Source organism: Aspergillus karnatakaensis, assembly GCF_047715665.1.
Source record: "Aspergillus karnatakaensis strain CBS 102800 unplaced genomic scaffold BJY04scaffold_9, whole genome shotgun sequence".
NCBI lineage: Eukaryota > Fungi > Ascomycota > Eurotiomycetes > Eurotiales > Aspergillaceae > Aspergillus > Aspergillus karnatakaensis.
Genome location: NW_027395721.1, coordinates 677474 through 704489, shown reverse-complemented (window position 1 = coordinate 704489; position 27016 = coordinate 677474). Strand labels below are relative to the sequence as shown.

At 50.2% G+C, this 27016-nt stretch overlaps 9 protein-coding genes across 9 annotated transcripts; 3 read left to right on the top strand and 6 right to left on the bottom strand.

Moving 5' to 3' along the window:
* Positions 1 to 4683: 4683 nt before the first annotated feature.
* Positions 4684 to 8820, bottom strand: BJY04DRAFT_233079 (CLH domain-containing protein). Its single transcript, XM_073719878.1, has 6 exons — positions 8456 to 8820; positions 8379 to 8405; positions 7355 to 8328; positions 6901 to 7304; positions 5053 to 6870; positions 4684 to 4993 (listed from the first exon to the last, which is right to left on the bottom strand). The coding sequence occupies exons 1-6, from the start codon at positions 8810 to 8812 to the stop codon at positions 4704 to 4706; spliced, it is 3870 nt and encodes a 1289-aa protein (XP_073574649.1). The 5' UTR covers positions 8813 to 8820; the 3' UTR covers positions 4684 to 4703.
* Positions 8821 to 9001: 181 nt separating this feature from the next.
* On the top strand, positions 9002 to 10591 carry BJY04DRAFT_182157 (RMD1 family protein). Its single transcript, XM_073710297.1, has 2 exons — positions 9002 to 9430; positions 9480 to 10591. Exons 1-2 carry the CDS (start codon positions 9092 to 9094, stop codon positions 10440 to 10442), a joined length of 1302 nt encoding a protein of 433 aa, XP_073574648.1. The 5' UTR covers positions 9002 to 9091; the 3' UTR covers positions 10443 to 10591.
* A 129-nt stretch (positions 10592 to 10720) lies between these two features.
* On the top strand, positions 10721 to 12602 carry BJY04DRAFT_182153 (T2 family ribonuclease). Its single transcript, XM_073710296.1, has 6 exons — positions 10721 to 11153; positions 11238 to 11532; positions 11586 to 11778; positions 11838 to 12083; positions 12160 to 12257; positions 12322 to 12602. Exons 1-6 carry the CDS (start codon positions 10870 to 10872, stop codon positions 12454 to 12456), a joined length of 1251 nt encoding a protein of 416 aa, XP_073574647.1. The 5' UTR covers positions 10721 to 10869; the 3' UTR covers positions 12457 to 12602.
* A 60-nt stretch (positions 12603 to 12662) lies between these two features.
* Positions 12663 to 16397, bottom strand: ace2 (putative C2H2 transcription factor (Swi5)). The gene is made up of 3 exons (XM_073710295.1): positions 15849 to 16397; positions 15076 to 15781; positions 12663 to 15019 (listed from the first exon to the last, which is right to left on the bottom strand). Exons 2-3 carry the CDS (start codon positions 15716 to 15718, stop codon positions 13371 to 13373), a joined length of 2292 nt encoding a protein of 763 aa, XP_073574646.1. The 5' UTR covers positions 15719 to 15781; positions 15849 to 16397; the 3' UTR covers positions 12663 to 13370.
* A 452-nt stretch (positions 16398 to 16849) lies between these two features.
* Positions 16850 to 17879, top strand: BJY04DRAFT_182142 (ubiquitin-ribosomal 40S subunit protein eS31 fusion protein). Its single transcript, XM_073710294.1, has 3 exons — positions 16850 to 17220; positions 17284 to 17564; positions 17619 to 17879. The coding sequence occupies exons 1-3, from the start codon at positions 17127 to 17129 to the stop codon at positions 17706 to 17708; spliced, it is 465 nt and encodes a 154-aa protein (XP_073574645.1). The 5' UTR covers positions 16850 to 17126; the 3' UTR covers positions 17709 to 17879.
* Positions 17880 to 17885: 6 nt separating this feature from the next.
* On the bottom strand, positions 17886 to 19972 carry BJY04DRAFT_171059 (glycoside hydrolase family 18 protein). The gene is made up of 7 exons (XM_073709235.1): positions 19498 to 19972; positions 19329 to 19429; positions 19004 to 19257; positions 18921 to 18950; positions 18813 to 18862; positions 18704 to 18761; positions 17886 to 18655 (listed from the first exon to the last, which is right to left on the bottom strand). The coding sequence occupies exons 1-7, from the start codon at positions 19684 to 19686 to the stop codon at positions 17997 to 17999; spliced, it is 1341 nt and encodes a 446-aa protein (XP_073574644.1). The 5' UTR covers positions 19687 to 19972; the 3' UTR covers positions 17886 to 17996.
* A 1699-nt stretch (positions 19973 to 21671) lies between these two features.
* Positions 21672 to 22378, bottom strand: BJY04DRAFT_215277 (uncharacterized protein; the record flags this gene model as incomplete). Its single annotated transcript, XM_073715435.1, has 4 exons — positions 21672 to 21800; positions 21859 to 22024; positions 22081 to 22315; positions 22366 to 22378. The coding sequence occupies 4 exons, from the start codon at positions 22376 to 22378 to the stop codon at positions 21672 to 21674; spliced, it is 543 nt and encodes a 180-aa protein (XP_073574643.1).
* Positions 22379 to 23474: 1096 nt separating this feature from the next.
* Positions 23475 to 25057, bottom strand: prs2 (proteasome core particle subunit alpha 1). The gene is made up of 5 exons (XM_073710293.1): positions 24905 to 25057; positions 24770 to 24832; positions 24585 to 24679; positions 24323 to 24535; positions 23475 to 24261 (listed from the first exon to the last, which is right to left on the bottom strand). Exons 1-5 carry the CDS (start codon positions 24909 to 24911, stop codon positions 23875 to 23877), a joined length of 765 nt encoding a protein of 254 aa, XP_073574642.1. The 5' UTR covers positions 24912 to 25057; the 3' UTR covers positions 23475 to 23874.
* On the bottom strand, positions 25058 to 26808 carry BJY04DRAFT_182124 (WKF domain-containing protein; the record flags this gene model as incomplete). Its single annotated transcript, XM_073710292.1, has 1 exon — positions 25058 to 26808. A coding segment is annotated over exon 1 (1187 nt), but the record flags the coding sequence as incomplete, so codon positions are not given.
* Between the last annotated feature and the right edge of the window lie 208 nt (positions 26809 to 27016).

Genomic DNA, 27016 nt, shown 5'->3' with positions numbered 1-27016 from the left:
GGACTGAGGCGTTCAAATCCAATATTTACTGTGACCGCAGATGTTGGACGAAGAGCAACAATGCAATTGCAATAGCAATAATGCAAGTGAACTAAATCGAAAGGGGAGAGAGAGGAGGAGGGGGGGGAGGGGAGGAGGGCAGTTGTTGTAAGGTTGAGAAGGAAAGGGCCACCTATAGGAGAAAGGCACAGGGAGGTATGGTGAGAAGAATGAATGGATGTTGAGTTTCGAGGGCTCGAGTGTTTTTAATAAAGGGAAACGGAATGGGCTGAATATTATTGCCGAAGCGATAAGAAGAACTCTTCTAGAAGTTCACAATAATTCTGGACCGCCTATTCGGTTTGTTCTGCTGGAGTCTCTCAGCGTCTTTCAGTCTTAGGCTGGTCTATGCATTGATGTTTTATTTTTCAACTGACCTCTTTTTTTTTGGGGCTGGAACGGAATCAGACGGGGTCCAGAGACGTCCTGATGGAAAGCCAGCGGGGGCAGTAGTGGAGTCTACTACTACTTAGGTACCGTACCGAGTATACCAAAGTAATACCTAGCCTTTCATATATTACGCCAGGTACCATACAGCTCTTTTGTTTTTTTGACAGCCCACGCAGCCATCCATCCATCAACCCTATCAACCACCCACCGACCACAAAAGGCAATGATACTACACTCCATATTACAACTCTCACCCTACATCACTCATGAAGGTGATAATCCTAAAAACTATAATAAGCTGGTCAAAATGCGGGGTGTACTCCGAGTAAAGAGGGTCAACAGCGACCACCATAAACGCCACTGCGCTATCCGTACTATTAACTCATCGATATGTAGACCACATCGGAGCCACCCTTGTCATAACTCCAAGCCAGCGGCGGATCTGGCGTTGACATTGATTGTTGGCGCTTCTTAGGTTAAGCCACTTTCCGTGCTCTAACCCAATAGTCTTGTGCAGTCGGTTAGGGCAGGTCGGCTTGCATGTGGGCTGATTCATGGCGGTTTCGAATGCGAGAACATGGGATAGCTATCAAATTCGGCGCTTAATATGCCAGCGGGCGGAGATGCCGGGCATTTGAGGCTTTGAGCACAATAACTATGGGGCACAGGCCATGGGAAGTATACAATAGCTATTCCGTAGATTGCGAGTATACTGCGTACTTCTTTTTACGAGGTTTGTGGGCCATAAAGGCGTCGCTTCAAAAAAGCCCTGTCAAAAAAGATTTCTTGATTGCTTGTGACGTCCACGGCAGTGAAGGTGGTTGATGGGCGCAGAGGCATCTGTAATATTATTGGCATAGGTATGCTGATGCTCTGTGGTTACCTGGCTTTCCATGGTTCAACCACTTAGCAGGGTAGCGGCAAGTATACATGAGTATATATACTTGGGAGTAAACAATTAATATATATTTGAGTATGCGTGCCATGTCCTGGATGCCGAAAACCGACAATCAGGTGCTAACCTACCCTTGTTTTTCTATGCTCATAGCATGATAGCACAGACCCTGAGAGCCATACCAAAGGCGAAAATGAAGCTCAGACTCCAGAGACATATGCACGGGGTAACTGTAGGCAAGATGGCAGCTCAAGGGGGACACTAATGCCGATGGATGGATGAGGCGCTCAGTTAGGTAACGGGTGTGTACGGGCAGCTCCTTTCTCATTTTTGTAGCAAGCCCGTCGGCTTCTCTAACCGCCAATCAGATTGCTGGATTACGATACGTACTGGTACGGATTAGTTACCGGACCTGTTACCTATCGATACAGGTCTCGGACTCTTCAAATTGATGGGAGTGTCTTAAAGGCGATAAACACTAATGAACTCCCGCAGACAAGACAAAGGGAGCCTTGCCTCTAATTGAGATACTACTAGTATGATTACTGTCTACCCCTTACTCAAGAGATGTGGTGTGCTCGCTGCTTGGTGTGAGTTCAAGCCTGAGGTAGCCAAGCTTACATACCGGAAGCTAGAATCCAGTATATTTAATTCGCCGGAGATTTGGTCCGAACCGCCCACCATTGAAGAGTGAACAGAATAATTGGAGATGGCGCCTCCACAGTTTACTTCTCCAGAACGTTTTTCACCACAGAAGGCTGAAGTTCGTATAGATATTGATCAGGCTCATTGCGTCATTCTGACGTCACATCTGAATGCTACCTACCTAGGTACCTATAGTACCTGCTACTCCTAGGTACAGCCTTAAGGTCTTAGGACTCGAAGAAAAGGAAAATAGACCCTATGGGTTGGAAGGGAGAAGTAGGTTGAAGTAGGTGATTGAGAGAGCATTAAGGTTTGGGGTCAGGTGTTCAGAGCCAACATATAGCGAAGTTATTATACCTAAGTTCTGGAGCTTCATATAGTTCCACGAGGATTCGAGGAGCGTTCCTGAGTATTCGACCTTGCGAACGCGATCAGAGGACTGCATTAAAGGACCCACGGTGTTCTAGCCGTCTGTTTTCGGGCTAATCATGATCATGATTGAAGTTAAGAGACCCGAATAGTAGCCCCCATGCTTCGGCTCCGACAGTTGACTACTTGGAGCTGGAGACCGAACCTGAACCTTATCAACTTGTCAAGCCTTAGGGAGGGGTCTTTTACATCTGCATCTGCCGTCTAAATATTCAGTAGTGGTCTAAGGCATTCAGCAAAGTGACCATGGTTCGCGGCTGGCAGGAATCCTCTGGACCTCTGGTGCTCGGTTGCAGTTTCTGTTCCTGATACAACTCCCGAGCGCAAAAGGTACGACCCGACGGATCAATCCCAAAATTTTGGTAGCCAACTCGATCTCGATCGCTTCGCTCGGTGATGATTCAACATCATACGATCTTCAACAGTTAGTACCCAATGTTGTACTCTGATAGACTTACGTACCCCGCCCCCCAAGACTGATCTTGACGCCTCTCGTGTTTAGGATTCTTTTCCCCGTGCGACCCTCAACGGTGCCGAGTTCGATCGAGCTCTGACTCGCATGATGTCGCATCCCATGTCGCCTCCAGTTCTTACCCACTATTTCCAATTTTACCTTCACTAACACTTCGCCAGCTCTTCTCTGGCGATCTCGTGCTCTCCGAGTTCCAGCTCCCAAAATGAATGACGCCATCAGACCAGTATGTACGTCTGTATGACTACCTATGAGCTGCTTCATACCAATTATCTGGAGGGTCAGCCACAGACAAGGAGAGCTACCCGCCAATAGATTGCCCCCGGAGTTTATGCACCGACACCGTGCCTGTGGCTGACGATGATACAGTACTAGGTACATACCTAACTATTATCCATTATCCCAGCTCTGAGAGGTACCATAGTCTAATCCAGATGGTCATCCCTCCCAAGTAATCACATTACCTCAATCCTTACAAGTATGATGGTGTGGAACGACTTAGTCGCCACAACAAAACAATAGCTAACTACTAACGCACACGGCACACCCCTGTCGCCCCTGTGCATGCGCCCTCCCCGGCCCCCTCGCTCTCCCCCTCTCCTCGTCGTGTGGGATAAGGAGCGGCTATCATTCGATCGCGCTATATCATTATTCGGAATGACTCGATCCATGCCTATCCGATTTGTGCTTGCTGACTTGGGCCCAGCATAGCCCATCATCCCTTGTGCAACTGGATCATCCGCTATCTCCTGCCAGATATACCCTCCTTTACATTCTGATACTCACCATGCGACCAATAGTGAAATACCAGCACTGCTCACCGGCTGGCCGCGGATTTTAAATCGGACCAAAGCCCGCAGATGACATGGCATGGCGTTGCGATCGTCGACAACCCATGAAGTTTGGGTCGTTCCATTGCGCAGATTCTTAAGCAGAAGATCTGAGTTTTGGAACTGCACATCACTGACGGTGCCCTGGAGCGACTGACGCGCTCGATTAATATCCGAGCTTCAGGCTGAACAGTGAACACTGAGCAGGCAGCACTGTTAATAAAAAAAAATACCCACAGCTTCTGCAGTGACTGATATTAATTATTGATCGTCATATAGATTGCCGGTTTGGTTCGGGTGCTCATGACGCCTCAACTCAACTACTACAACACCTGTACCTATGTACTTACTTTGTACATACCGATCTGGTCATTTTGACTGTAATGGCTGAAAAACATAGCATACCCGACCACAAGACCCTCTCTTCGTAGCTTGCCTGACTAAGTGTATAATTCATATTGTCTTCCTGACCGCCGCGCAAAGTCCGCCCGGGGGAGCATCCTTTGGTATTTACCCTACCCTAATCAACCCCGCAACCAGTAAGTTCAGTCAATCTCACCATCGAAGGACCTCTCAAGCCACCCAAAGTAAGGAGAGACTCTCACAGGCTACAGCAAAAAGCCGGCGCTCAAAGATGGCGTTGAGCTTGTTGATCTGTGTCACGCATTGATAACGGGGAATGCAACCCTACCCCAGAGCCTGAACCTTCTTTTGCCGTCCCTACCTACCTAGCTTACCCGGGCACCACCTGGACTTTCGTCATTCCTACAGGTAACCCAGCTGAATAATTGATCCGGAGTAATGCATGGGTATCTTGATATACTATAATACATATTTGCCAAAAATTTTCTACTCTAGCTCGTGGCCATTGGCCCAAGATACATTGAATGCTCGCTGGTCAAAGTGGTACCGTAGCGTAACCCTAGGTAGGGTCGAAGCCACCGCCGACTGCGCTTCAACATAGGATATGCGGCAAGCCCGGGGAGTCCATCAAAGATCCGACTTAAGTCTCTGAATCTCCAATGGACTCCAACTCCTTGGCCAGGGCACATATCCGGCACCCGTCACCGATCCTATCTCGCAAAAGCCGGGCGGTCGTGACTTTTGGACCGACGGTACGGGACGTCGTTGATGAGAGCTCGTCTAGAGTTAAAGTCCGCGACGGTGGGAAAGGACGTGGCGTTTGAGTGCCAGACTGGCTTCCAGGCGTCGTTGGAGAAGTTGGCTCAGATTGATGGACATGAGATAGGTGGAATGCATGGCCACAGGCAAAAGCAACGAGTATCTCTTTTTCTAAATGACGTTATATGTTAATACAACCACGGTTAGATCAAAGAGGTGTGTCAATTTACCGTTGGCATTGAATGGACGATGGCAGCCTCCGCAGCTCCCAGCCTTCGGTGCAGTCGGATTAGATAATGGAGTAGGTGTATCCAAGTCAGCCTCGCCACCCTGCTGTTCCCCATCTGGCTTACTCTGGGCTTTCGGAGGGTTCTCGACAATGTCGAACTTGATTCCCCGGCGCTGTCCGCGGCGCAGAGTGTTCATGTTGATAGCCACTTCGCTTTGAAGGACCCTGGCAGCTCCCTGGCTGATGCTTGCCTGGAGGTCATGCTCTCGTAACAGGCCAGTCAAACCCTCTCTAAGGCCTTCAATCTCTAGCCCGCTGGGAATACGTCGGACGAGCTTGATGGGGTCAAGGGATGTCCCGGCCTCGACAAGTAGACCGTGGATGAAACGGGGCTTATCCATGGAGTAGTCGACGAGGTCCTCCCAGAGATCCGGGTCGTCCTGGGATTTCACGAATGAAATCGCCTGCGACACGTCTTTCAGTTCCGAGAGAATTAAATTCAGGGCCCGTTTTGTTTGTCCCATCTTGGATAACAGGTAGATGAGTTCGGGGGTAAAGCGGTATTGCTCGCAGATGGTCACCGCGATGTCGAATGAGTACGCCGTGCTCGTTTGCAGGAACTCCATCAGCAATGGGCGGTCGTACTGTGCAAAAAGGTCCGCAGCTGTATCAGCGAACTGGTCCACGAGGTTCTTGCCTTCATCAGCTGCTAGTTTAGTTGCTGCATCACGGCTGTAGCGCCCGCGACGGGGTTTTTCTTCCCCGTGGGACAACGATTCACCCCGCCAAAGAGCTCGGAGGTAGAAGAATAAGAATAAAGGCCTATTCGACGTTTGTAGCTGTCTGAGAACGGTCGCTGGGGACACAATACCGGTGTGTGCTTCGCTGACAAGCAGCCTTATGGGCTCAGCAGTGATTTCTGCAAGTTCGGAGATAGGTGCTGATTTCAATTGTTGCTTTGAGACTCGAATCATAATGAATGCGGGGATATCATCGGAAAGAGCATCCAGTAGACGATGGGCTTTGACTAGAGCTAGCGCTGTATCTGCATCCTGCAACCTGATATAGCAACGTAGAGCATCGCTGTAGTGTCCACCAGCAAGATACAATTTAGCCAAGCCCCTCATCAACACACGTCCATCTTCCAATTCAGGAGTCAGCTTCTCAGCTCCAATGCATGCTTCGACAGCAGCTACTATAGTGTCGACATCGAATAAGTCAAAAGGCCAAGTATCGATGAGCTCGCTAAACTTCTGCCGATCGTGGGTGAGGTAATGTTCGAGAATGGCCTCGTAGATTTCGGATGACAAAGGTGGGCGTAGATCCACGGGGATCACCGACGAGATTTCATCAAACCTGTCTTTCTTGATGAATTCCCAAGCCCAGTGTTCCCATCGGTGTGCAGCGGCCAATGCTTTGACGCACACTTCAGCGGCTTCTTGCCATCTATCATCCTTAACAAGCTGTTCAATCCATAGCTCTCCAATGCGGCGCTTTTCTTGCTCAGGCGCAGTGATAGCTCCGCGGTCCGTTGCCGTGATAGAAGACCTATCGTCAGGAAATAGATCACCAAGACTAGTTTGAGATCTTCCTGGCAAGATAGAGATATTGTCACCAGCCTCATGGAGAGACCCTGCGGCTTCAGGGTGCTCGTCCAGCAGATTCCAGGCTTCTTCATACTTTCCATGTTCGTTGAGCCACAAGAGGCGATCTGTAAGGTCTCTTTTAAGTGCAACCACGCTGTCATACGGGCCGTGTAAGAAGATTCTAGGCCCTATACTCTCCGCAATTTCTTGCACTTCAGTGGGGAGGGGCTCTTCTGAAGTAAGGTGTCGAGAAGCAAATGTACTCGGTGCTCTGCTAGAGTTTCTATCTCCGCTGCTTGTTGAACTGCGGATGCTTGCTGCAGAACTGAACAAACGCGCGGGGTACGTCGTAGCGTCCCAGAGGCCGGTCCCGATTGTGCCCAGTGCTCCTCTTTGCGAAACAGGTCCTGCTTTCCATGGGGGCAGGACGCACATATGATAGTCCGAAGCTGTTAAATTTTGGAAACGACTGACCGAAAGAGTATCAGCGCTGATTTGCTCTTTGCTATCGATGTCGATGATACGAAGTTCGGGTTCTTGCCCACGCCCCCGACGACGAGCTACTTGCTCACTCGTCGGGTCCTCTTCCAGCTCCATGTATGCAAGAACAGCCAACAGGCTCGGCGAGTACATAGAAATGCCGGATATGATACAATCAGTGCGTAATCTAGCACAGCGTTAGTGAAAGTCGGTACTGGATCACAGAAATCAACTTACATGGTGGCGATTTCAACAGACCCAATATTTTTGCCTTGGTTGCTCTTGCTAGGTCGATCAGGGTATACATTTATTACCCAGACAGTGCCTCCCCAGCCAACTACCAGCTTCTCCAGCCTTTCTTTGACTACTGTTAGGCCTGTTGGCGGTGCAGGGTCATCGCGTAGGCCTCCTGCTTTTTTATCTGGAGACTGTTCGTGCTCTAAAAGGTCATCGCCAACCCATTCAATGCGAGCCTTCCACACACTAGCCATCTCTTCCCACCCCGGGCGATTAGGACGGTCAGTGTGGCTAACTCGCTTCCATGCAAATTCGGAATCTGCCGTATCGAGATATAGGTTCGACCGCATGATTTTGATGCCCTCTTCGTTGACCCAAGCGACATATTTCCCGGATATCGACCATTTCACCGTGCTAATGGCACCTTCACCACTGTGAAGAACAGTATCTTTGCCAGTATTGCCGCCTAGCCCAAGAGTTCCCAGCCAACTCGACGCGGTGGCAGCTGCGCCACCCATTGTGGTTGAATTTGTGCTCACGCCAACTTTACCTCCGGTTGTGAGAGTCAATTCGCCGGCCCGCCCGCCTGACACAAATGTCCTATCACTTTTGTACTCTGGTGAAAGCGCAACGGCTTGAACGGGCCGCCCAAAGTTTCGCAAAAGAACATCTTTCTTATCCAGGAGTGAGGCGACGCATACATTGCCATCTATTGATGACGAGGCTATATATATTGAGTTGGACGGTGTTGCAGGGAGGGCGATTTGTGATGTTGCCTTCGACTGGCCTCGAATGCTTCCAGAGCTTGAGGAGGGTTTTGCTGGCTGGCCTTGATCATGGGCGTATCTACTAGCCAATTCTTGCCTGAGACTGGGTAGTGGTGGAGGAAATGGCGACATCGATATTGAGGTAATAGTTGCAGAATGCGCATGGTAGACACGTAGGGGACGAAGCAGAGGTACTGAGAACACATGCTTGGGACATGTTAGCTTCGGAGTCGCCGAACAATTAGCAGCCTACCTACAATGTTTCCATTGTGCGTTCCAATAACCTAGAGAGATCGTCAGTAGTGATTATCCCATGAGATCAGAGGTGGCATACCATCTTGTCCCCAGCGGCAAGGAAGGTGCTTGTTGCATCCCCGTTGCGGTATACGCTTCCTAGCTGCTTGGTTACATACGCATATTTGAGATGCGGCTCTTCGTCCTCATCGTCGTCGTAGTCCCCATCGCCATCTTCGTGTTCTGACCCTGTTTCTGTCACGCTTTCTTTCCCCCCCTCCTCCTCCTCCTCCTCCTCCTCCTCGTCGTGGTCGTCGTCGTGGTCGTCATTCACTCCGCTCTCGGTGTGTACATGCGGAACCGGGCGTTGTTGGGTAGAAGGCGCCGTGGGCGAGCTATTCTCGGGGTAGTTTTGGGGGACATTCTCCAATGCCTCAGTCGCGCCAGGCGCGTCCATGGCGGGAGAGTTTCCGTACCTGCAACTGGAGCTCTGGAAAGCTGCAGACAGAGAGATCACGATAACCGGGCGGAGGAGCTTCCATCTTGGACCTGGGGTAGAATGACTAAGCGATGAAGTAACGCCGCTTTTTGCATCCCAATTCGATGAGACTTCTTTTTTTTTTTCGTGTCAACACAATTTATGTTACTGAACTCCCTGGCCATTCTACCGCAGGCCATGGTCTATGAGGGGCTCTACGTCTTACTATGATATGCACTGCCCACGGTCGGTACTACCATGTTCGCTCGACCATATGTCTCATCCATCTGTAAACGGCCTGCGAGGAGCCGGCTCTTGAAGCAACCTCAGAGCCATTATCTTCATGCCTCGAGCCCATTGGGTCTTCCCCGTCGAAAAGATTTCTTTTCTTCAAATGCCTTTCTCGCCCAGAAGTACCCCACAGCAAATGGTGTCGCCGAGGCCGCATCGCAAGAATCCCAGAAGCAGCGAAGACGAGGCGGAAGATCTCCGGCTGCCCCAACGTCATTACGAAGAGTTGCGGTAGAAGCACAGAGATCAAAGGATGGGTTTAAATCTAGGGCCCAGCTCAGGGAGGCTGGGCTGCTGCAGACCAAGGTTTGCATTTCGTCAGTTTCGACGAAAGCCGCTAACAGTGGGTTACAAGGCAGTTACCGCATACGCTGTGGCCGAGCAATTCAACATCCGCAAAGCCAGAGAGATCTTGCAAGAGAAGGGCTACGAACCTGACCCCCTCGAAACCGGACTCTACCCTCAAGTCGTTCACGTTCAGGTCCCCCTAGACTCCATACGCCGAGTGAGCAATCCTAGCGCGACCGGTTTAGCGTCGGACGAAGTTGGAGATATATTTGTTTTCCCTTCTGGCACAGTCGTCTCGTGGGCACTTCCCGAAGGCTTCACATCATTCTTGGCGACTAGGACGTTACTCCCGGCAGCAGAGGGGGCTCATATCGATACACTAGAAACAGAAGACTTGGAATATGTCGAGGACGCTCAACGAGAGAACAGCAGTATCCAAGGTGACACTATTGTTCTCGGAACCAAGCCCAGCGATGACGCACTAGCGCCGCAATCCCCTGCTTACCAGTCCGTGGACACTGTCTTGACTAAGGTCGCGTTTTCTTCCGGATTGGCGCGCAGTACCAAGCTCGCGGTGCTCGAGACGCTATTGTCCAGTTATTTTGAGTCGACACGAACCATTCCAACACTTCTGTCGCAGGGATCTCGTCTTCCCTATACCCGAGATTTTATCCTCCGCAAGACCGGCCAATTGCTCAGCGTTCGAGCGCAGTTGAACCTCTACTCGGAGCTTACCGACTCGCTTCCGGATATATTCTGGGATAGCCGGCATGAGCTTGGTCTGGAAGGATACTACGAGCATGTTGGAAGGGCTCTGGATGTTGGCATCCGCATCAAGCTCTTGAATGAGAAGATGGACTACGCGCAAGAGATAGCCAGTGTCCTTCGGGAGAGGTTGAGTGAGACTCATGGACTTCGGTTAGAGTGGATTATCATTCTTCTCATCGCTGTTGAGGTTGGATTCGAGGTTTTGAGACTCTGGAAAGAACGGGGGCAGGAACAAGCTGCTGTTGGAAATGCTCGCGAGTGAAGAAAGCTCTCCTCTTTATACGTATATATTTCTGCGTGGAAAGTCTCAGAGACCTGTATACTTAGTTAGATTATACCCTGCTCGAATGATAATAGAATAACATGTATAAAATATAAAATATATCGAATATATCGTGGCAGCCATGGCTCATTGCGATGCGAAGCTTATCGGCTGAGAGGCCCATCCATGTGACAAGGGGGGCTGAGTCAGGCGCGCCTCTCACGTGGTGGAGGTACTTACTCCTACAGCGACGACCTTATTATCCTTCCGATCTCCATATTCCACCAGGATATCAATCTCTGTCCCATATACAATAGCTGGCTCTTCCAGATACGAGCTTACTTGATATACTTTCACTAGGCGGGGCTTCCGCGACAGAAACATCGTGCCGACGACCAGATTTTGTACTACAACAGGAGCTTGAACTATGAGCTTGACAGGATCAAGCTTTTTGGAGTCTATTCCAGGGCCACAGCAGATTCTACAAGCTCTGTCTGGCCCCCTGGGCCTTCCCTCTCTTTCAGCTCCGGCCGGCAGCGCTGAAAATGCCTTCCAACAGTGCGGCAAAGCGGAGCTAAGCTGTCAGACCAGCTACCACGGCCAAGATACATGCTGCTTCAACTACCCGGGAGGGCAGATGCTGCAAACTCAGTTCTGGGATGCCGACCCAGCAATTGGACCAGAAGATTCATGGACCATTCATGGACTTTGGTGAGTACCTCTGAATGAGCTGCAGAGGATTACTCGCCGAAAACATAAGGGTGAACGCGCCTAGATGCTGATATCTATGACTAGGCCAGACCACTGCAACGGCGGCTTTGATCAGTTCTGTGACTCACGCAGAAGGTATAGCAACATCTCCTTGATCCTTGTTGATGCAGGTCGTAGAAACCTCCTGGACGAGATGACTACCTACTGGAAGGACTACAAAGGTGATGACCCGAACCTTTGGGAACACGAATGGAACAAACACGGCACCTGCGTCAGTACACTAGAGACACATTGCTACTCCGACTACTACCCGCAGCAAGAGGTTGTCGATTACTTTGATAAGACCGTGGAGTTATTTCACGACCTTCCTACATACAAGGTCTGTTCGGTCAAGAAATCCTGCCCATTGCCTTGTTTGCTGAAACAGCATAGACACTTGCCGATGCCGGCATCGTGCCCTCGTACACCGAGACATACACCCGTGGTGAGATTGAAGACGCATTAACCAAGGCGCACGGGGCAACTGTCACGGTTCGCTGCCGGGGACATAGACTTCAGGAAGTATGGTACTTCTTCAACGTCGAGGGTCAACTGCAGACCGGAAAATTTGTTCCCTCGGACCCAGGTTCGTTGCCATCTCAACAACAGATATTCCAGCCATCGCACATCTAATCATAGATACAGACGGCCAAACATCCAACTGCCCCAATAGTGGCATATTTTACCAACCCAAAACCCCCAACGACAACCCCGGCCACGGCCATGAACCAACCAAGACCAGACACCCCCACGAACCTACCGGCATTCCTTTCCAGGGAAGAGGAGAACTAGTTGTCTCCACGGCAGGGCACCAGCGTGGCTGCATCATTAGCCGTGGAACGTGGTACTCCTCCGGGACCTGCGCAACCTTTACAGCCAAGAAGTCATCTGGTTCGTTCTTTCCTTCTCCGGAATTAAATGAGAATAAATTCGGCACGAGCTCTAACAGTCACACCTTCCTATTTAGATGGTACATTTACTCTAGCATCCCGGAAAGGGTCTTGCGCCTTTAGGAAGGATATCCTCACGTGTGATAAAGCTGTTTCGACTCCTGCTAGCTTCAGGGTAAGCCTTCCTCCACCAGACATCACATAGTGAAGGGTCATTAACCAATAATTACCTTCCAAAGACGGAAGACGGAAAGCTCTCGTACAATGGAAACACCACGTTCTTCGCAGACAAGGCGCCGAAGGGTGCAGTGCAGGCCGAGGTTTTCGTCTCTGAGGAGAGACACCCAATTGAGTTATCCATCGGATGGAGGTAATATATCTGTGCTTTGGCCCACTCGTTAGAATATGCATTTGCCGGCATTCCTCTTACTTTTGTTTGTTGGTTGGGATAGAAGTATATTAGAACATTCATATAGCATAGCTAGACAAGTTTAGCTTCGGCACTCATATCTTATCGTAATGCCTACAATACCCCTAAGAACCTAGAGGACAGCCCTCTAGCTTACACAGCACATTCGAGACTAGATAGGAGATTCATTATAGACCCCAAGTCATTCGTAAACTAGATAAAGTACAGGCCAACAAACAAGAAAGATCGTCTTATTAAGGCCGATCACCAAGGTTCAAGCAAGATGATGAGAACGCCAAATAAACATTCCCTCTTTGAACCCTGGGTAAAATGGAAATAAATCAAATTCAAAAATAGCAAAAACGTAAACATCATCAATAACAAGATCAAATTTTGACCAGGAAAGGGAATTCATCAACATCCAAGCGCGTAAAGCACAAAAGAGAGAAAGGATGGCCTGTAAAAAGGATCAAAAGGTAGTAGAAAGGAAAGAGAGAAAAGGCACAAAGGAAAAAAAATGGACAAGACTCCGATCTATTTAGCTGTTGCCCAGTGAAGCTCAGAGAAAACCGGTTGTCGTACATATGACTCGCAAGGAGAAAGTAGAGAAGAAGAAGGATTGAAATGCCCCGAAAGATAAAAAAAAACAGTTCACTGCGGCCACTTGCGAGGAAAAGAGATTTTAGTCACAAAATCGCAATCGTTAGAATAGTACATGGTCTCATATCGTGTAGAAGTAAAAGTCGCTGGTCGTAGGCATTGATTCCAATCATTGATATTCTGAGTCGTGAAGAGGTGAAGGTCGTTTGGGTGTTGCACATTAGCCATTAATTACCGCAATGCGCGGCTCGCCATCAAGGTTCCAGTAATTCGGTCAGCTTAGTCCAAGAAGAATTCCCTAGACATGACGTCGGAAGGTTGATCGTCAACTTGGAACTGGAAGGAGAAGAAATCGTCACCCATGGATGGGTTTGTGGAAAAGTTCTTTCCTTGCAGCATGTCCAAGCTGCTGTCAAACGACGAGGTGTTCACGTAGTCGGGGAATGTAGCCATGTCAGGGTCGCTCAAATCAGAAAAATCGTGCTTGCTAAAAGCGGAAGACGGCTCATTATGAATGAAGATATCAAGATCAGATGATTGAGAGCCGTCACTTAAAGTAGGGGCAGTGTGCGGAGAAGAGAGTGCATGGCTACTTGAGCTTGAAACAGTCGAAAACGAGCACGTGCCGGCAGTCGAGATAGGTGGAAGACCAGACTCTTCAAGAATGTCTTCTAGCGAGCGCTTAGACGGTGACAGAGGCAGCATTTCGTCTTCAGAGCTTGGTGTTAGGGATCTCGGGCTTCGAGGCTTGCTTCCCATACCGTAGTTTGGAGATTCCGGAGGGGTAAAGGTAAACACCTCTGGAGGCAGGTAATTCGGGTTGTCAAATGAGACCATCTCGTCCGCGGAGCTGGAGCCGTGGATGCTCATGTTTTCGAAGACTTCGGAGGGTGGTGTGTGACGAGAAGTGTCCGATCTGGAAGATGTGTCGGATGATGATGACTTCTCAGCAATTCTCTGGCGAGTCTTGGTGGCCTTGTCTCGTCTCTCTTCCACTTCCGGGCGATGCTTCTTTGGGCGACCACGCTTTGTTGTCTTTCTCACAATTCCTTTGTAGCCGCCAACGCACATTCCTCTCTGGCGGTGTCGAGTTAGGGCATCGTGCCGGGCGAACACATTCCCACATAAACATTCGTATGGCTTATCTCCGGTATGAATTTTGGCATGGCGCTTGAGGTCGTGACCACGAACGAAGCACTTATCACAGTGATCGCACTTGTATTGGCGGTCGCCGAGGTGGGTTTGCACATGCGACTTGATGTTTTCTTTGCGGCCAAAGCGGCGCTCGCAGCCCGGGTGGAGACACACCCACTTGCCATCTTCCGGGTCTGGGCCGTGAATGTACGCCGCAATCTCGTCAATTGTTACTCCGGTTTCCTTGATTGAAGCATGCACACGGGCGTCGAGATTGAGGTTATCAATGGATGCGAGACGTGGAGAAAGCTTGGCCTTGGTGATCGAAGTCCCAGTTGGTGTACTTGGCTGTCTTCTGTGGTTGAGGCGACTCGGGGTGGCGGGACAAATTGGAACCTTCGGTTGCTTCTCGAAGCGATCCTCGGAGCTCGGGATTGCGGCGATCTCTGGAGAATTCAAGGACGAAGTTGTCGAAGATGCAGAATACTGGCTGCTGGGGAGGTCTTCAGACTCTAGAATATCAAAATTGGAACCCTGCTGGTAGTCAAACGAATCAAAACCATTAATTGCAAATGAATCTGTGTTAGGGGGTGAGGGCATTTCAATCTTCGGCTGCGTAAAGGTAGTGCCAGCCACTCCTTGGAGGGACTTGGCACGCTGCATATATGACGACTGGGAACTTGCTGCAGCAACATTTTGGCTTGTCGCTGGAGGAAGTTGAGTCTCCGAGCAGTACTGGGCAATATCTGCTGTTTTGTTGAACGGAGTCGTTGCGGGAGAAATGGGAAAGTACTCTGTAACCGCCGTCAGCTATTGTGTACAAACCTGAGTCAATCCGTATGTTGCTTACGTGTATTTGTTTTTCTCGGGGTGTGTTGGCGATAAGAACTGCTCGCATTTGACTGCATGGAATGACGCCTCATATCAATGGAGGTTGCATTGCTGTGATGTTGAATTGACGGTGCAAGTTCGGGCCCATACATGTCCCACGAGGCATTGTCGATTAATTGGTTCTCAAGTGCGGTAGTACATCCAAGCTTTGCGTTGTGAAGTTGTTGTTGTTGCTGTTGAATAAGATTGAAATGGTAATTTTGAGGCCGGTTCTCACGCGCCTGGTCATTGGCCTTGACAAAATTGGTGTTCAGGTAGGGTAGATTCTGGGAAGCTTGGTAGTCGGCGTTGGTGAGAGCCTGTAGATCTTCTTGTCCAAAGACCTGACAGTCAGGCATCATGGAAACAAGGGTCGAATTTGAGTTGAGGAGATATTGCGGTGCTGTTTGGTTAGTATATGACGCATCTTGCACGAGCTGTGGTCGCTGAGCTTGCACAGCTCGCTGGTCCAGACTTTGGCCGCGGCGATGAGCATGGTATCTGTGCATTGCTTGAGGAAGAAGACTGGGTGGTTTAACGGCATCGAGTGCGTTGGGAGTCGAGATCTGCCGACGATGTTGGCGATGGCGCCCGTGAAGGCTACTGTGTGGATTCGATAACATATCGGGCGAGATACTCGTCGCACGATCGGTGGAGCGGCAGTTGACAGATCACTTCAGCCGGGACTAGGAAATCGTACATATCAGCATATGCACTGAAACATCATGCATACTAAGTAGGCGATATACCAACCTCACGCAGCGCTGCTAGCCGTCGGGCTGGGCCACGCAGATGGAAACGAAGACCGCCTGTACCAGTGTCAGTAAGTGATCTCTGACAGCAAGAACGCAAACTAGAAAATCAAGCTAGAAAAGCGCAAGAATAAGTGCAGTAGAGGGAGGTGCAGGAGGTTAGACTGCTTCCGGGGAGCCTATTTTTATGTCCTGAAGCGAATGCTAGTGGTTATAAGTTTTCTTGTCCTCGAGCAATACGAAGACGCAGTTCAAGAAGAGGTCAAGGGAAAGACCAGGGCAGAGTTGGGGGTCTCAAGCACCAAGTCAGAGTCTGGAGAGAGGAGACAAAGGATGATAAGGTATTTAGAGGTGGGAACCAAGGACAGGCGGCTGGAGATGATGATGAAGCTATCCACGGTTCAGATCAACAATGGGGATGTTGGCCCAGCAACGGCGGCTGCGCAGGTTACGAGGGCCTCCCTGGTGGAGCGATATCATCACTGATTTGATTGCCGCCCTGGCTAAGGTACAGAGATAATCGTGGTTAGGCTGCGATCCGAGTCGTTAGCTTCCCTGCAAGGAGTTGGCCAGGCTCCTCTCTGGTCGAGACTGTTGCACCTTTGCCGTCGGCTTCTCTTTACCAGGGCCCCTGCGAGGGTGAGACATAATCACTGTCTTCGCTCCCTTCCATCGCAATAGACAGGCGAATAATTGAGGAATTCATTGTTCCAAACCTCAATTATTAGGACCCAGGAAAGGCGGTCCACAATGTGAAAGTTGGGTTTTCTTCCCTGGTCGCAACTTGAGGCTATCTGGATCCATCATGAAGATCCCGTTCATGCCTGATATCTCAGGCCAAAATGACATCAGTCCCAGTTAGTCCCGTGATCTTGCCCACGTGACTCGTGCAGACTCAAAAGGTCCTTTGAGCTAAGCCGATTACAGAAGCTATCTCCACGTGATCGCACAATCGATTTTAACGAGCCACTCCTCCACCCTTCAAGATCTTTTCCGCAAGTTCGCACAGAAGGTTGAGGAAGACAATCCTGTCGAGGTGAGCATCCCATCCATGCCTACAAGCACTATACTTGGTGTTGTATCTGGACCTTTATCCTCTTCTTCGTTTCAGACCGAGTCCGTCACTCAGCGCAGAGCGCACAGTGCACTGTCGTCGCAGTGGCGGAGGTAGAATGAAGCCATCATGAAGCGATCCGGATAGAATAACCCAGGCAGCAGCTTCTCAAGATCCAAAAACGAGTTACTAATAACTCTTCCTTATATACACAGGCCTTCCATCATGCAGATCTTCGTCAAGACCCTCACGGGAAAGACTATCACCCTTGAGGTGGAGTCTTCCGACACCATCGACAATGTCAAGTCCAAGATCCAGGGTACGTCACTTTTGCTCCCTCAGAACCCCTCGTCTCTCTCGGCACGGCACTAATGATTCCCAGACAAGGAGGGTATCCCCCCTGACCAGCAGCGCCTGATCTTCGCCGGCAAGCAGCTCGAGGACGGCCGCACCCTCTCCGACTACAACATCCAGAAGGAGAGCACCCTGCACCTCGTCCTTCGTCTGCGTGGTGGTGGTAAGAAGCGCAAGAAGAAGGTCTACACCACCCCCAAGAAGATCAAGCACAAGCACAAGAAGACCAAGCTTGCTGTCCTCAAGTACTACAAGGTCGATGGTGATGGCAAGATCGAGCGTCTCCGCCGTGAATGCCCTTCCCCTGAGGTACGTTTGGTCATGGATTCTGGTTTCTGGGTTACGATGTGCTAACTGGTGTAGTGCGGTGCCGGTATCTTCATGGCTGCTATGCAGAACCGCCAGTACTGCGGCAAGTGCCACCTCACCTACGTCTTCGATGAGTCCAAATAGATGGATTAGTCAAATTCGGGTCGTTTCACCTTCTCTTAGACCGATAGTGTGTGTTCAGTCATCATAGTATTGACCGAGGGATTGCGAAATGGAGCTAGGACGTGTGCGTTTGGATCGTTCTATTGTGGCCTTGAATCTTGCAATAAATGAATGAAAATCTTATCAAACAAAAACTCATCTAGCCGGGATCCACCCGTATAGTAGCGATAGTAGTATGTACATTTGAGCGAAAGTATGGCAATGGTAAAACAATGTAACAGCTAACGAGTGAATCAGACCTTGCCCGGTTTACTGGAAACCAGCCTGAAGATTCTTGTACTGACTGTCGGGATAGTCAATGGCGTTCTGTGTCTGGTCCAGGACGCTGACACCGCCAACGTTTTCAACAAAGGCACCAATCAAACTTCCGTCGGCCTTGTTGGCTGTCTTGCCACCCTTGTCAGCACTGGTTTCCCACCACATAGCACCTCCGAGGCGGCGGTCTCGGATCCAGTTCGATTTGATGTCTGCCAACGGAACAGTATCGTAGGAGATCATGATGCGAGAGGCGGGATCATACGACCAAGCTGCACCGATATTGGTGTCCAATTGCTCGGTGGCACCAGGCCGGGGCAGCGCCTTATAATCCCACACCCCTTGTTCCCAGCTCCCTTCGCCCACACCCTGGAAAGGCTGTCCGGGGCCGTTGGTGTTTTGGAATGCACGTCCGTAGATCGGCATGCCTAGGACGATCTTCTCTGTCGGGACCCCTCCCGTTCGGATATAATAGTCCACGGCTTGGGTGGTGTTAAATGGGGTGGACGCAGGGTTGCTGGAAGAATGGTTGATATTGGCCTGATGACCGGCATTTTGGTCCCAGCTACCGGCGTAGTCATAAGCCATGAGGTTGTAAAAGTCCAGGTACGGCGTCATTTCCTGCAGTCGGAGCTTCTGGTAGTTTTGGGGCCCTGAAAGGGTCAGGGTCTATCATAGCTTCTGGTCCACGGGATACTCACCAGCCGGAACAGCAACAGTTAGCTGGAACCTCCGGTTGCCTTGAGAGGCATCCAAGGTCTATGAAGTAAGTACGAGACTACAGTAGATGGTAGACGGGGAAGTACTTACTTCACGGCACCTCCGAAGGAGGTCAACGTAATTCTGAGCCTGTTGATCATCTATAGTTCATCAGTTGCCAGAGTTTCATATCAGAGTATGTCAGAGTATGCGGCATACCCTGGGGATACTCCCAATCAATATCCAGTCCTAATACAGGATTAGCTTCCAGTGGGATTGCTAGTTAGCTGAAGAACACCCACCATCAAAACCAAGATCAATGATAATCTTGGTTGCAGTTTGCGCAAAGCGGGCCCGGTTGTCGGCAGTCCCGGCTCCATTGGTGAAGTTGGGGGAATAGGTCCATCCTCCAATGGAGAGAAGAACCTTGAGCTTCCTGTTCTGACGCTTCAGCAAGCCCAACTGCTTTGCGCATCCGTAGACGTTGTTTCCGGTATCATTCCACGAGTCAGTGGGGTAGTGCTTCTCGATATCGGACCAGGTGTCGGAAAGGTAGCTGTGCGGGGTACCATCTAGGTAAGCAAGCTCGAGCTTCAGGCTTCTCCAAGAGTCAATTGGGGGGCGTACACTTCACCAGTCTCAGGCCGAACATTGGCAAATGCGTAGAGAATATGAGTCAGTTTTTCGGCGGGAAGATCTTGAGGCTGGTAATTGCGGCCATAGATGGCCTGTTGCGGGCAGTCTTGTTAGTCTGTGAAATACATGGGCTGAAGGGCACCTGAGGTAGGTACTGTACCCAATTCACATAGTACCCGACAGTCTTGTATCCAGACATGCTGAGCGAGCTTATATAGATCGGCTTGGTCGGTTTGTTGCGCTGTGTGCCGAACAGATAAGTGTTATTTCCAAAATAATGGAAGAACAAGATGGAGAGTAGAACGAAAGTGAAACAAAAATATGTAGTCCGCATGTTGACCATCCACATGGTGCTAAGTCAGTAAGGTCCACACTCACTAGTGCCGACCTCAATGACGCTCTGTGCTCCAAATAGACGAGAAAAGAAACGAAAGAATTCTGGAGCCTGATTCGTACCTTCCTTACTGATCCAATAACGATGGCTTCAAGCAACCTACCTATGTACTTCAGGTACCAAAGTGGCAGCAGCAAGTTTGATTGGTTAGGAGGCTGTGAGGCGGTGCAAACACTAGGGCAGAAGTGGCTGGAGAGATGGCTTATCCAAGCTAGCTTTGACTTGTTGGTTTAACAACGACGAGATGAGGAAACACAGCAGCAGCCCGGAAGATTGAAGCTATATTTATACCTTTCTTTCTCCCGTCGGAAGTTGAACTAGGATTGATTTCGCGGAATCTGCTTGAAACATTCGACACGAGACAACCTTACCGTCTGTGATCGTGATGTCTGACCTCCCATCCATGCTCCTCCTATGCGTCTAGCATGCCTCTATCGTCTTTGTGCTAGGGTGGCTGCAGGGTCTCTCCATGCTCGCAGTCGGACATCCTCCCCGCCGCACCAATAAGGAAACCGAAGCAGAATCCGATAAGCAGGGATGGCTTCCGGAGCAATGAGGGTGAGATCTGTAAGACATGAGGGATGGCTCATCTGGTGAGCTGTCACGAGCACGCATGCGCAGCACCCGCGAACTCTGGCATGGAAGCCACTGTAGGACAAACACCTCCGATGGAGGATCATTTGGGACCCAATAAGCCTCTTAGAGAGCGTTTTGAGGCTACTTGACCGTTGGAAAGTCTATAAGGCTAGAGTAGCTTCGGGTTAGGTCTCGCATGATCGTTGGGGGCTATTGGAGTCGTCGTCGCATATCATCTGAGAGAGAAAGGTTGCAGTATCGATTGACCTAAAGGTACGGGGATGACCGTGGGTAGTATTCGACTCGATCATCTCGGTGTCGATCAGCGTATAGTCTAGGGTTCTTAGTATTAAATGGAGGCCTGGCGTACTGGTTAGTGCCTTGGATTGAGCTATGCGACTACCTACATCACAACCACAACCACATGATAATAAACATTCAGGATCAACATGGACGGAAAACTACCGTGGTAAACAGCGTAAACTCTTTTCCTCTGCCAACGACTAACAGCCGCCCACCTCCTCGCCTCTCGCTTAATCACTTTGAGTTCTTGGCTCGGAAGACCTGAGCTGAACAGTGAAACTAACTCTCTCCACTGACCCTCCCCCACTAGGTATGCCATCACACTTCACCACAACTCCAGCCTACTACTACAGGGGTCTCCATTAGCACCGAAACATTCAACAGGACAAAATTGGAGAACGGGACCATCGGTGAAAATGAGGAGTTATCTTTACTCCACTTCGAGGAAAAGCTGATGAGCGCGTGTCGAGCTCGGCTGATAACCCTGCTGCTGCTATACGATGTCACTGTGAAGCCTGGCTTGAGAGATGATACCGTCGCAGGAAGAAACTCCGGCCGTCCTATCCACCGGCCAAAGACGACGGCAGTCAAAGCAAAAAGAATTTCATGAAGAAAAAAGGATTCGAGCCAAAGCCTGCCCGCCCATATAGCCCTTTCTGAACGTTGCAGGCACGCCGCCTTGAAACACCATGCCAACTGGAGATATTTAAACACGCGTGGACCTCAAAAAGTAAGGATATATGATACCAGGGAAAAACCGCCCTGAGAGGCAAAGTATAATTCTAAATGAAAACCAGCACTCAAGGGGATATCATCGCCATCAGACATAGTAAGACATCGACACAAGAAATTGAACTTAAATCCTCGACTGTTCTTCCACCTCCAAAGTTGAACCGCATGCGACCCGCGCGTAGAGCATGTCCAGTTAGTATTGTATCCTGCCAGCTGGAAAGAGAAGGTAAGAGAACATTGTAAAGTATGTCAACCATACATCCACTTCACGATCAATCGCTGGTAAAGTACGGCTCGATTTGTTTACTAAGGCAACGGATAGGCTTCGCTCATGGATGTGACCGGATCCATGAAAGGATAGCGTCCATCGATGGATCGTCATCAAGCCAGTGGCCTGCACGCACATCAGCTGCCCGGAGATCGGCCACAACATGGCTATTGGAAATTTGCGCCAATTCCTTCATCAATTTTTAGCTATGTCGTAATTCAATCAAAACGAACAGGGCTTGAACAAACCTGCCGGAAAGCATTGCTAACGGCCTTTAGCTGACCCGCGTGCTGGGGCCCCGGCCTCTGCCCTCGCAAGATGCTATCTCGATGCATGACGCATCGCTTGGCTGCCGCTGCTCGGAGGTAGATTCGATGGGCCTGGAACCGCCGGGCACTGCCGTCAAGTATGACCCTAGTCACAGTCAATACACTGTACAGCGGCAAAGGCTGGTCGAAGCGGAGACATACCTCCGCAATTGGGATTTCTCGGCCTCTTCGCTTGAAGCATTGGCAGATGGCGGGCTAGGCCTGTAGCTTGAAGCCATTAAGGCATTTGCAGCGGCTAGGCACTCCTTGAGCACCCGGTAGCCTTCTTCGCCTTGATCTTCCGGCGACACCGAGACATTCAATTGCGAAATATGCAAGAGGAGAGTACGGTAGTCGTTCATGAGTTCGGCCACCCTCAAGGCGCGTGCTTGGTTAACTGATACGGAATTAGTATGAGCCTATCGTTTACGGAGAAACATCGCTTACGTCCGTCGGCCATCGTATGATTTGACTTGGAGTTCCTATTATTGGCTTTGTTCCTTCCGCGTGGGAATAGACGTGTCTCTCTTGATGCGAAAGGCCGATCAAAGAAACCGCAAGAGGGAATAGATGAAGTGAAAATGCGATTACCGGAAAGAAGGAGAGAAAAGAAAAGAAGTGAACAATATCGAGACTGTCGAGCTCAATTGAGTGAGTGTTTGATCCTATTCTGATCCATGGTTGAGGGCGGGATATTCCTTTTAAGCTTAATGTCCAACGGCGACGTTCATGAGTAGAGGAGGGCTCGCCCACCCCGTTAGGGAGGTTGAGAGCGTTGCGAGAAGAGGATCATCCTTAGACGTGGCTGGCTGCGCCAATGGCTTGCTGATGTCGGCAATCCAAGAGACATCGCAGCTGGAAAGATGCCAGCATGGTGGATCTATAGCGAACGGACCAGGGGACGCGAGAACCATGTGTCGTCCCAGCGGGAATTAACCTACGTTAGTCCCAACGGATGGGGCAGATTTGGACGGAAGTGACACCTGGGCGCGAACCTAAGCAGCTGTGGCCAGTGGTTCAGGGAGAGATGGATCCATGCCACACTGTGATGCAAGATGATGCTGTTGCGAGAGAAGAACCACCCAAGTTCATGGCAGAGACAAACGCCCTGCAGGGGGTGTTGAAAAGAGGAAAGGCCAGGATCGTTGAGAAGGCATTGACCGCTGCCATAGGCCAGAAAGCGAATGACCGCGTCGGCTTATTCGCTGCGATGACATGGCTCGATCTCGGAATAGTTCACACAGCATGAGCTTAAAATGGGTCTGGACGGTCAGGCCAGCTGGGGTCGGTCGACACGGTCGTTTCGTATCGTTTTCGCCACAAATTGTCAAGAACCAGGTTGGCTTATGGGTCAAAGCGATGCTCAGGGATTGGATGAAGGAGGCAAAGGAAGCGCACGCACGAACGGGGAGGAAGCCCACTGCGAAAGACTCAGCCACAGCAAGGCCAGCTGAATAGGGACCATCTGCAGCCTTAGGCTTGCACTTCTGATTGATCCCTTTGCTTAATAAACCCACTCCTATCCCGTCTCATTAATTAGTCCATGCGTTATTCGGTGGCGATTTCTCCAAATTGCTCTGCCATGCCGACGTACTCCGGATTGATTGATCTTGTTGTTGTGCTATCGTGAGATTGTTGAGCCCATCAATGAACTGTCAAACTGCGCCCCGCCCGAGGTGACAGTTCGGCTTCGCATCCGTCCGACTTGCAGATGCACCGGGCCTCTAGAATTCTCTTTTCCTCCATCCCCCATCTCCGGCGTGCTGATGCCCTGCGCTCTCCATATCCATTGCCACCAGCTTGGAGCAACAGAGGCTGGCTACGATGAAGGGAAAAAAGCAAGAGAGCTTACGGAACGGAGTATCTACGCTCTGAAGGGGTCCCGACACAGAGTGCGATCAATATTTCGTGTTCTTCTCATTTGCGTCTACCAGTACTACGAATCCGGCTCATAGATCAGTCCTTTTCGCTGATGGCCTGTAGCCGCTCGTCGATCTCCTCCTCCGTCAGTGCTCGGAAGTTGGGGTCTGTGCCTTCCTGACCGTCAGCTCGGGGGCCACCAACGATACCAATCTCCAATTCGTGCTTCTTGAAGTCAACGCTGAGCACACTGCTCAGCGCCGTGATCCCGAGCTCGACCACCTCTTCCCAGCTGCCTTCAGCGTAGTCCTTGTTCTTCAGTTTCTTTTCCAAGTGGTTGAGAGCCTCCTGCTGTTTCGGACCAGAGGCAGTGGCCTTATATCCGACGTAATAACCGGCAGGGTCACATTTGTAGAGCTGTGGACCATTCTCTAGGTCGACTGAAACTAGGGTAATGGCAACCCCCAATGGGCGCATATAAGCCTACACGATAAACAAATCAGTCCGCGGTCGTCAAACACAAAATCTATAATAGCAGCCGTACCCTTTGTGTGTAAACCTGATTGATATTGGCCAAACGCTTGGCTAGAACGTCGCATGGCATCTCGTAACCGTACTTGTATCGGAATTCGGCCGCTTCACCTCGAGCACGGTCGACGGAAGCTCTGGCATCCGCGATGGAGCCGGTCATAACACAGCCGACGGAAGGGGAGAGCCTGAAGATATGTGTGACGGATGAGGGGTCGATCAATTTGTCCTAGGTATGGGTTAGAACAAGCTTTATCAATACTCCTTGAACAACGTACGGCGACTTTCTTCTGCGACAACACAACGGCACAGTTCTTTCCCCTCACACCTATTGAGGTGATATTCGCGGCGGTGATGGCCTTGAATGCATATTCTGTAGGTTGAAGCGCTCCTAGTCAGCGGGTAGGACGATAACGGGATCGGGGAGCTAGAACGGTGAGTGTGCTATCCTCGGAATGCGTACCGACTTGGTAGAGGCGGCCTTGGTCCGAGAAGATCGTGATGTGTCTGTCGTAACCTGCACTTCCTGTTTGCAAAGAGAAACGGTTAGTTTGTCGATGAAGTCATGGCGGTCGGTCAAGAAGCTCCGGGGGCTTACCAGACATGATTGCGGCGACCGAAGATGATATTCAACTGGGAGGATCGAGATCTGGGAGAGTGTAGATGGATAGAGAGTATCGGGATGCGGAGGGAGAGAGAGGGAACAGAGGACGGAAAGCGACTGGATGAGCAGAGGACGCGTGCTTGAGGATGCCTGGCTGGAGCTCAAGCTTCTGGCCCGACTCTGAGTTACCGTAAGCTCCCTGGTCACCGCCTTCTTGTCACCTTAGGTATCCCACCCTTCTAGGGAATGTGAAGCCTACGTGGGGATGTAATTTTCTTCCCTAAATACTTTACTATATTTGATGTTAGGTCTATCTTCTATAGTATGCAACATTGAAAGCATCCCTCCCTTGACGCCGAAATATTCGTTGGGAATGCACACGATTCCAAGAAAACGCCGTGATGCTATCAGGATATCCAAACTTTTGACACTGAAGAAAAAGAACGAGTGATATTCCATGAACAAATAACGCATTTCTTGCTTGCAAGATGATTGAAGCTGAGATATTCAATCGAGAGGCTTATGATGAGGACGACGATGAGCTGTCAGAGTCGCTATCGCTGCCTGAATCGGACGAAGAGCTAGCACTGCTGCTGGACATATCCACGACGGCAGTGCGGCTCTTCTTCTTTTTTTTGGCAGCTTGATTCTTGTCCGGCTGGCTTTGCGCGGGCTTCTTGTTGCCTTCACCCTCGCTGTCACTCTCGCTGCTGCTCGAAATCTCCACAAAAGCAGTTCGGTTCTTCTTTTTCTTGTTCGCGGGTTGGCTCTGGGCTGCGTTCTTGCCCTTCTGCGGCGGAGCTTTCAAATTCGACATAGTAAAGACCCTTCCGTCAAGAGCAAACAGTATGACCTCCGCACGTCGCCTTTTCCGGAACTTGTCCAGTAATTCCGCGTCTAATTGCTCAAGGCCCTCAAAGGACTCGCCTAAATCCTCCGGCAGCCCACTTTCGGTGAGCTTGGTACGGAAAGCGTAAACAGCTTTCCTATAGGTGGTAGTTGGCGGTTCGGCTTGTTCATCGGAAAGATTTGAGGAGCTCTCCGTGCTGACATCCGGTTTCGTCTCTTCGACATTTGCCTTTACAGCTGCCTGAGCGACCTCGCGTAGTCGCTGTTTAGCAGCCTCACCCTTCAGTCCTTGTAGGTATGAAAGAAGCGCCGCCTCGTAATGAGCAGGAACATGCTCTAGAGAAAGGATGTGCTTGAAAAGTTGTATCTCGCGGATCTTCTGAAACTTCCACGCTGATCGGTCGTTATGGTATAGGTCGAGGTAGGAAAGAATAGCGGAATCGCCGTTTTTCGGTGCAGCTGTTGCAGAGTCGTCATTCGTAGAGCCGTTAGAATACACTGCCGCTTGCTTCGTCTTCTTTTCCTTTTTGGTCTTCTTTTTCTTCTCATTTTTGCTCGTCCGTCCAGTCTCATCGTCTGCTTCTGCCGCCTCTTCTTCCTCCATTGGTGATGGGGACTTTGCTTCATTCTTTGCGGAGAAAGCGACCTTCTTCTTTTTCTTCTTCTTATGTTCGCTGTCCTCCTTCTCTTCGTTCACAAGCGCAGTTTGTCCATCCTGGACCTCGTCGCCGAGTCTCCGTTTCTTACCCTGGCGCTCCTTTTTCTGACTAGCAATCTTGTCTTTGTCGGCATCCTCGGTGTTTTCAGATTGCTCTATGTCAGGCCGGTTTGTGTTGACTTCGGTATCAGCTTCAGTTTCTCCGCTGCGCTTGGTTTTGGAGCTGAGCCGCTTCGACCGCGATTTCTTCTCTTCGGCCATTGGGGACGGTTGTAGCCCAACTTGTGCGATTATTGGAGGTGGTTTGGAGTAGCAAGTATCCTGTGCGTGCAGTAAGAGAAACAAAAAGAATAGCAATGCTATACAGTGCTTGGATGTATGTGTGCAAGTTTGGTAGAATTATGTTTTGGAGAAATTCTGAAGTCCTGGGGAAATTTTCCACGTGAGCTCGATAACATCCGCTCGATAAGGGCTTCTGATTATTGTAGGGCGATGGACATGAACGTACACATCAGGGTAGATTTAATGTACAGGTAGTGTTCTATCTGAATTGACCGTAAATTCATTACTTTACATTATCATGCCGGTTATTTTATCTT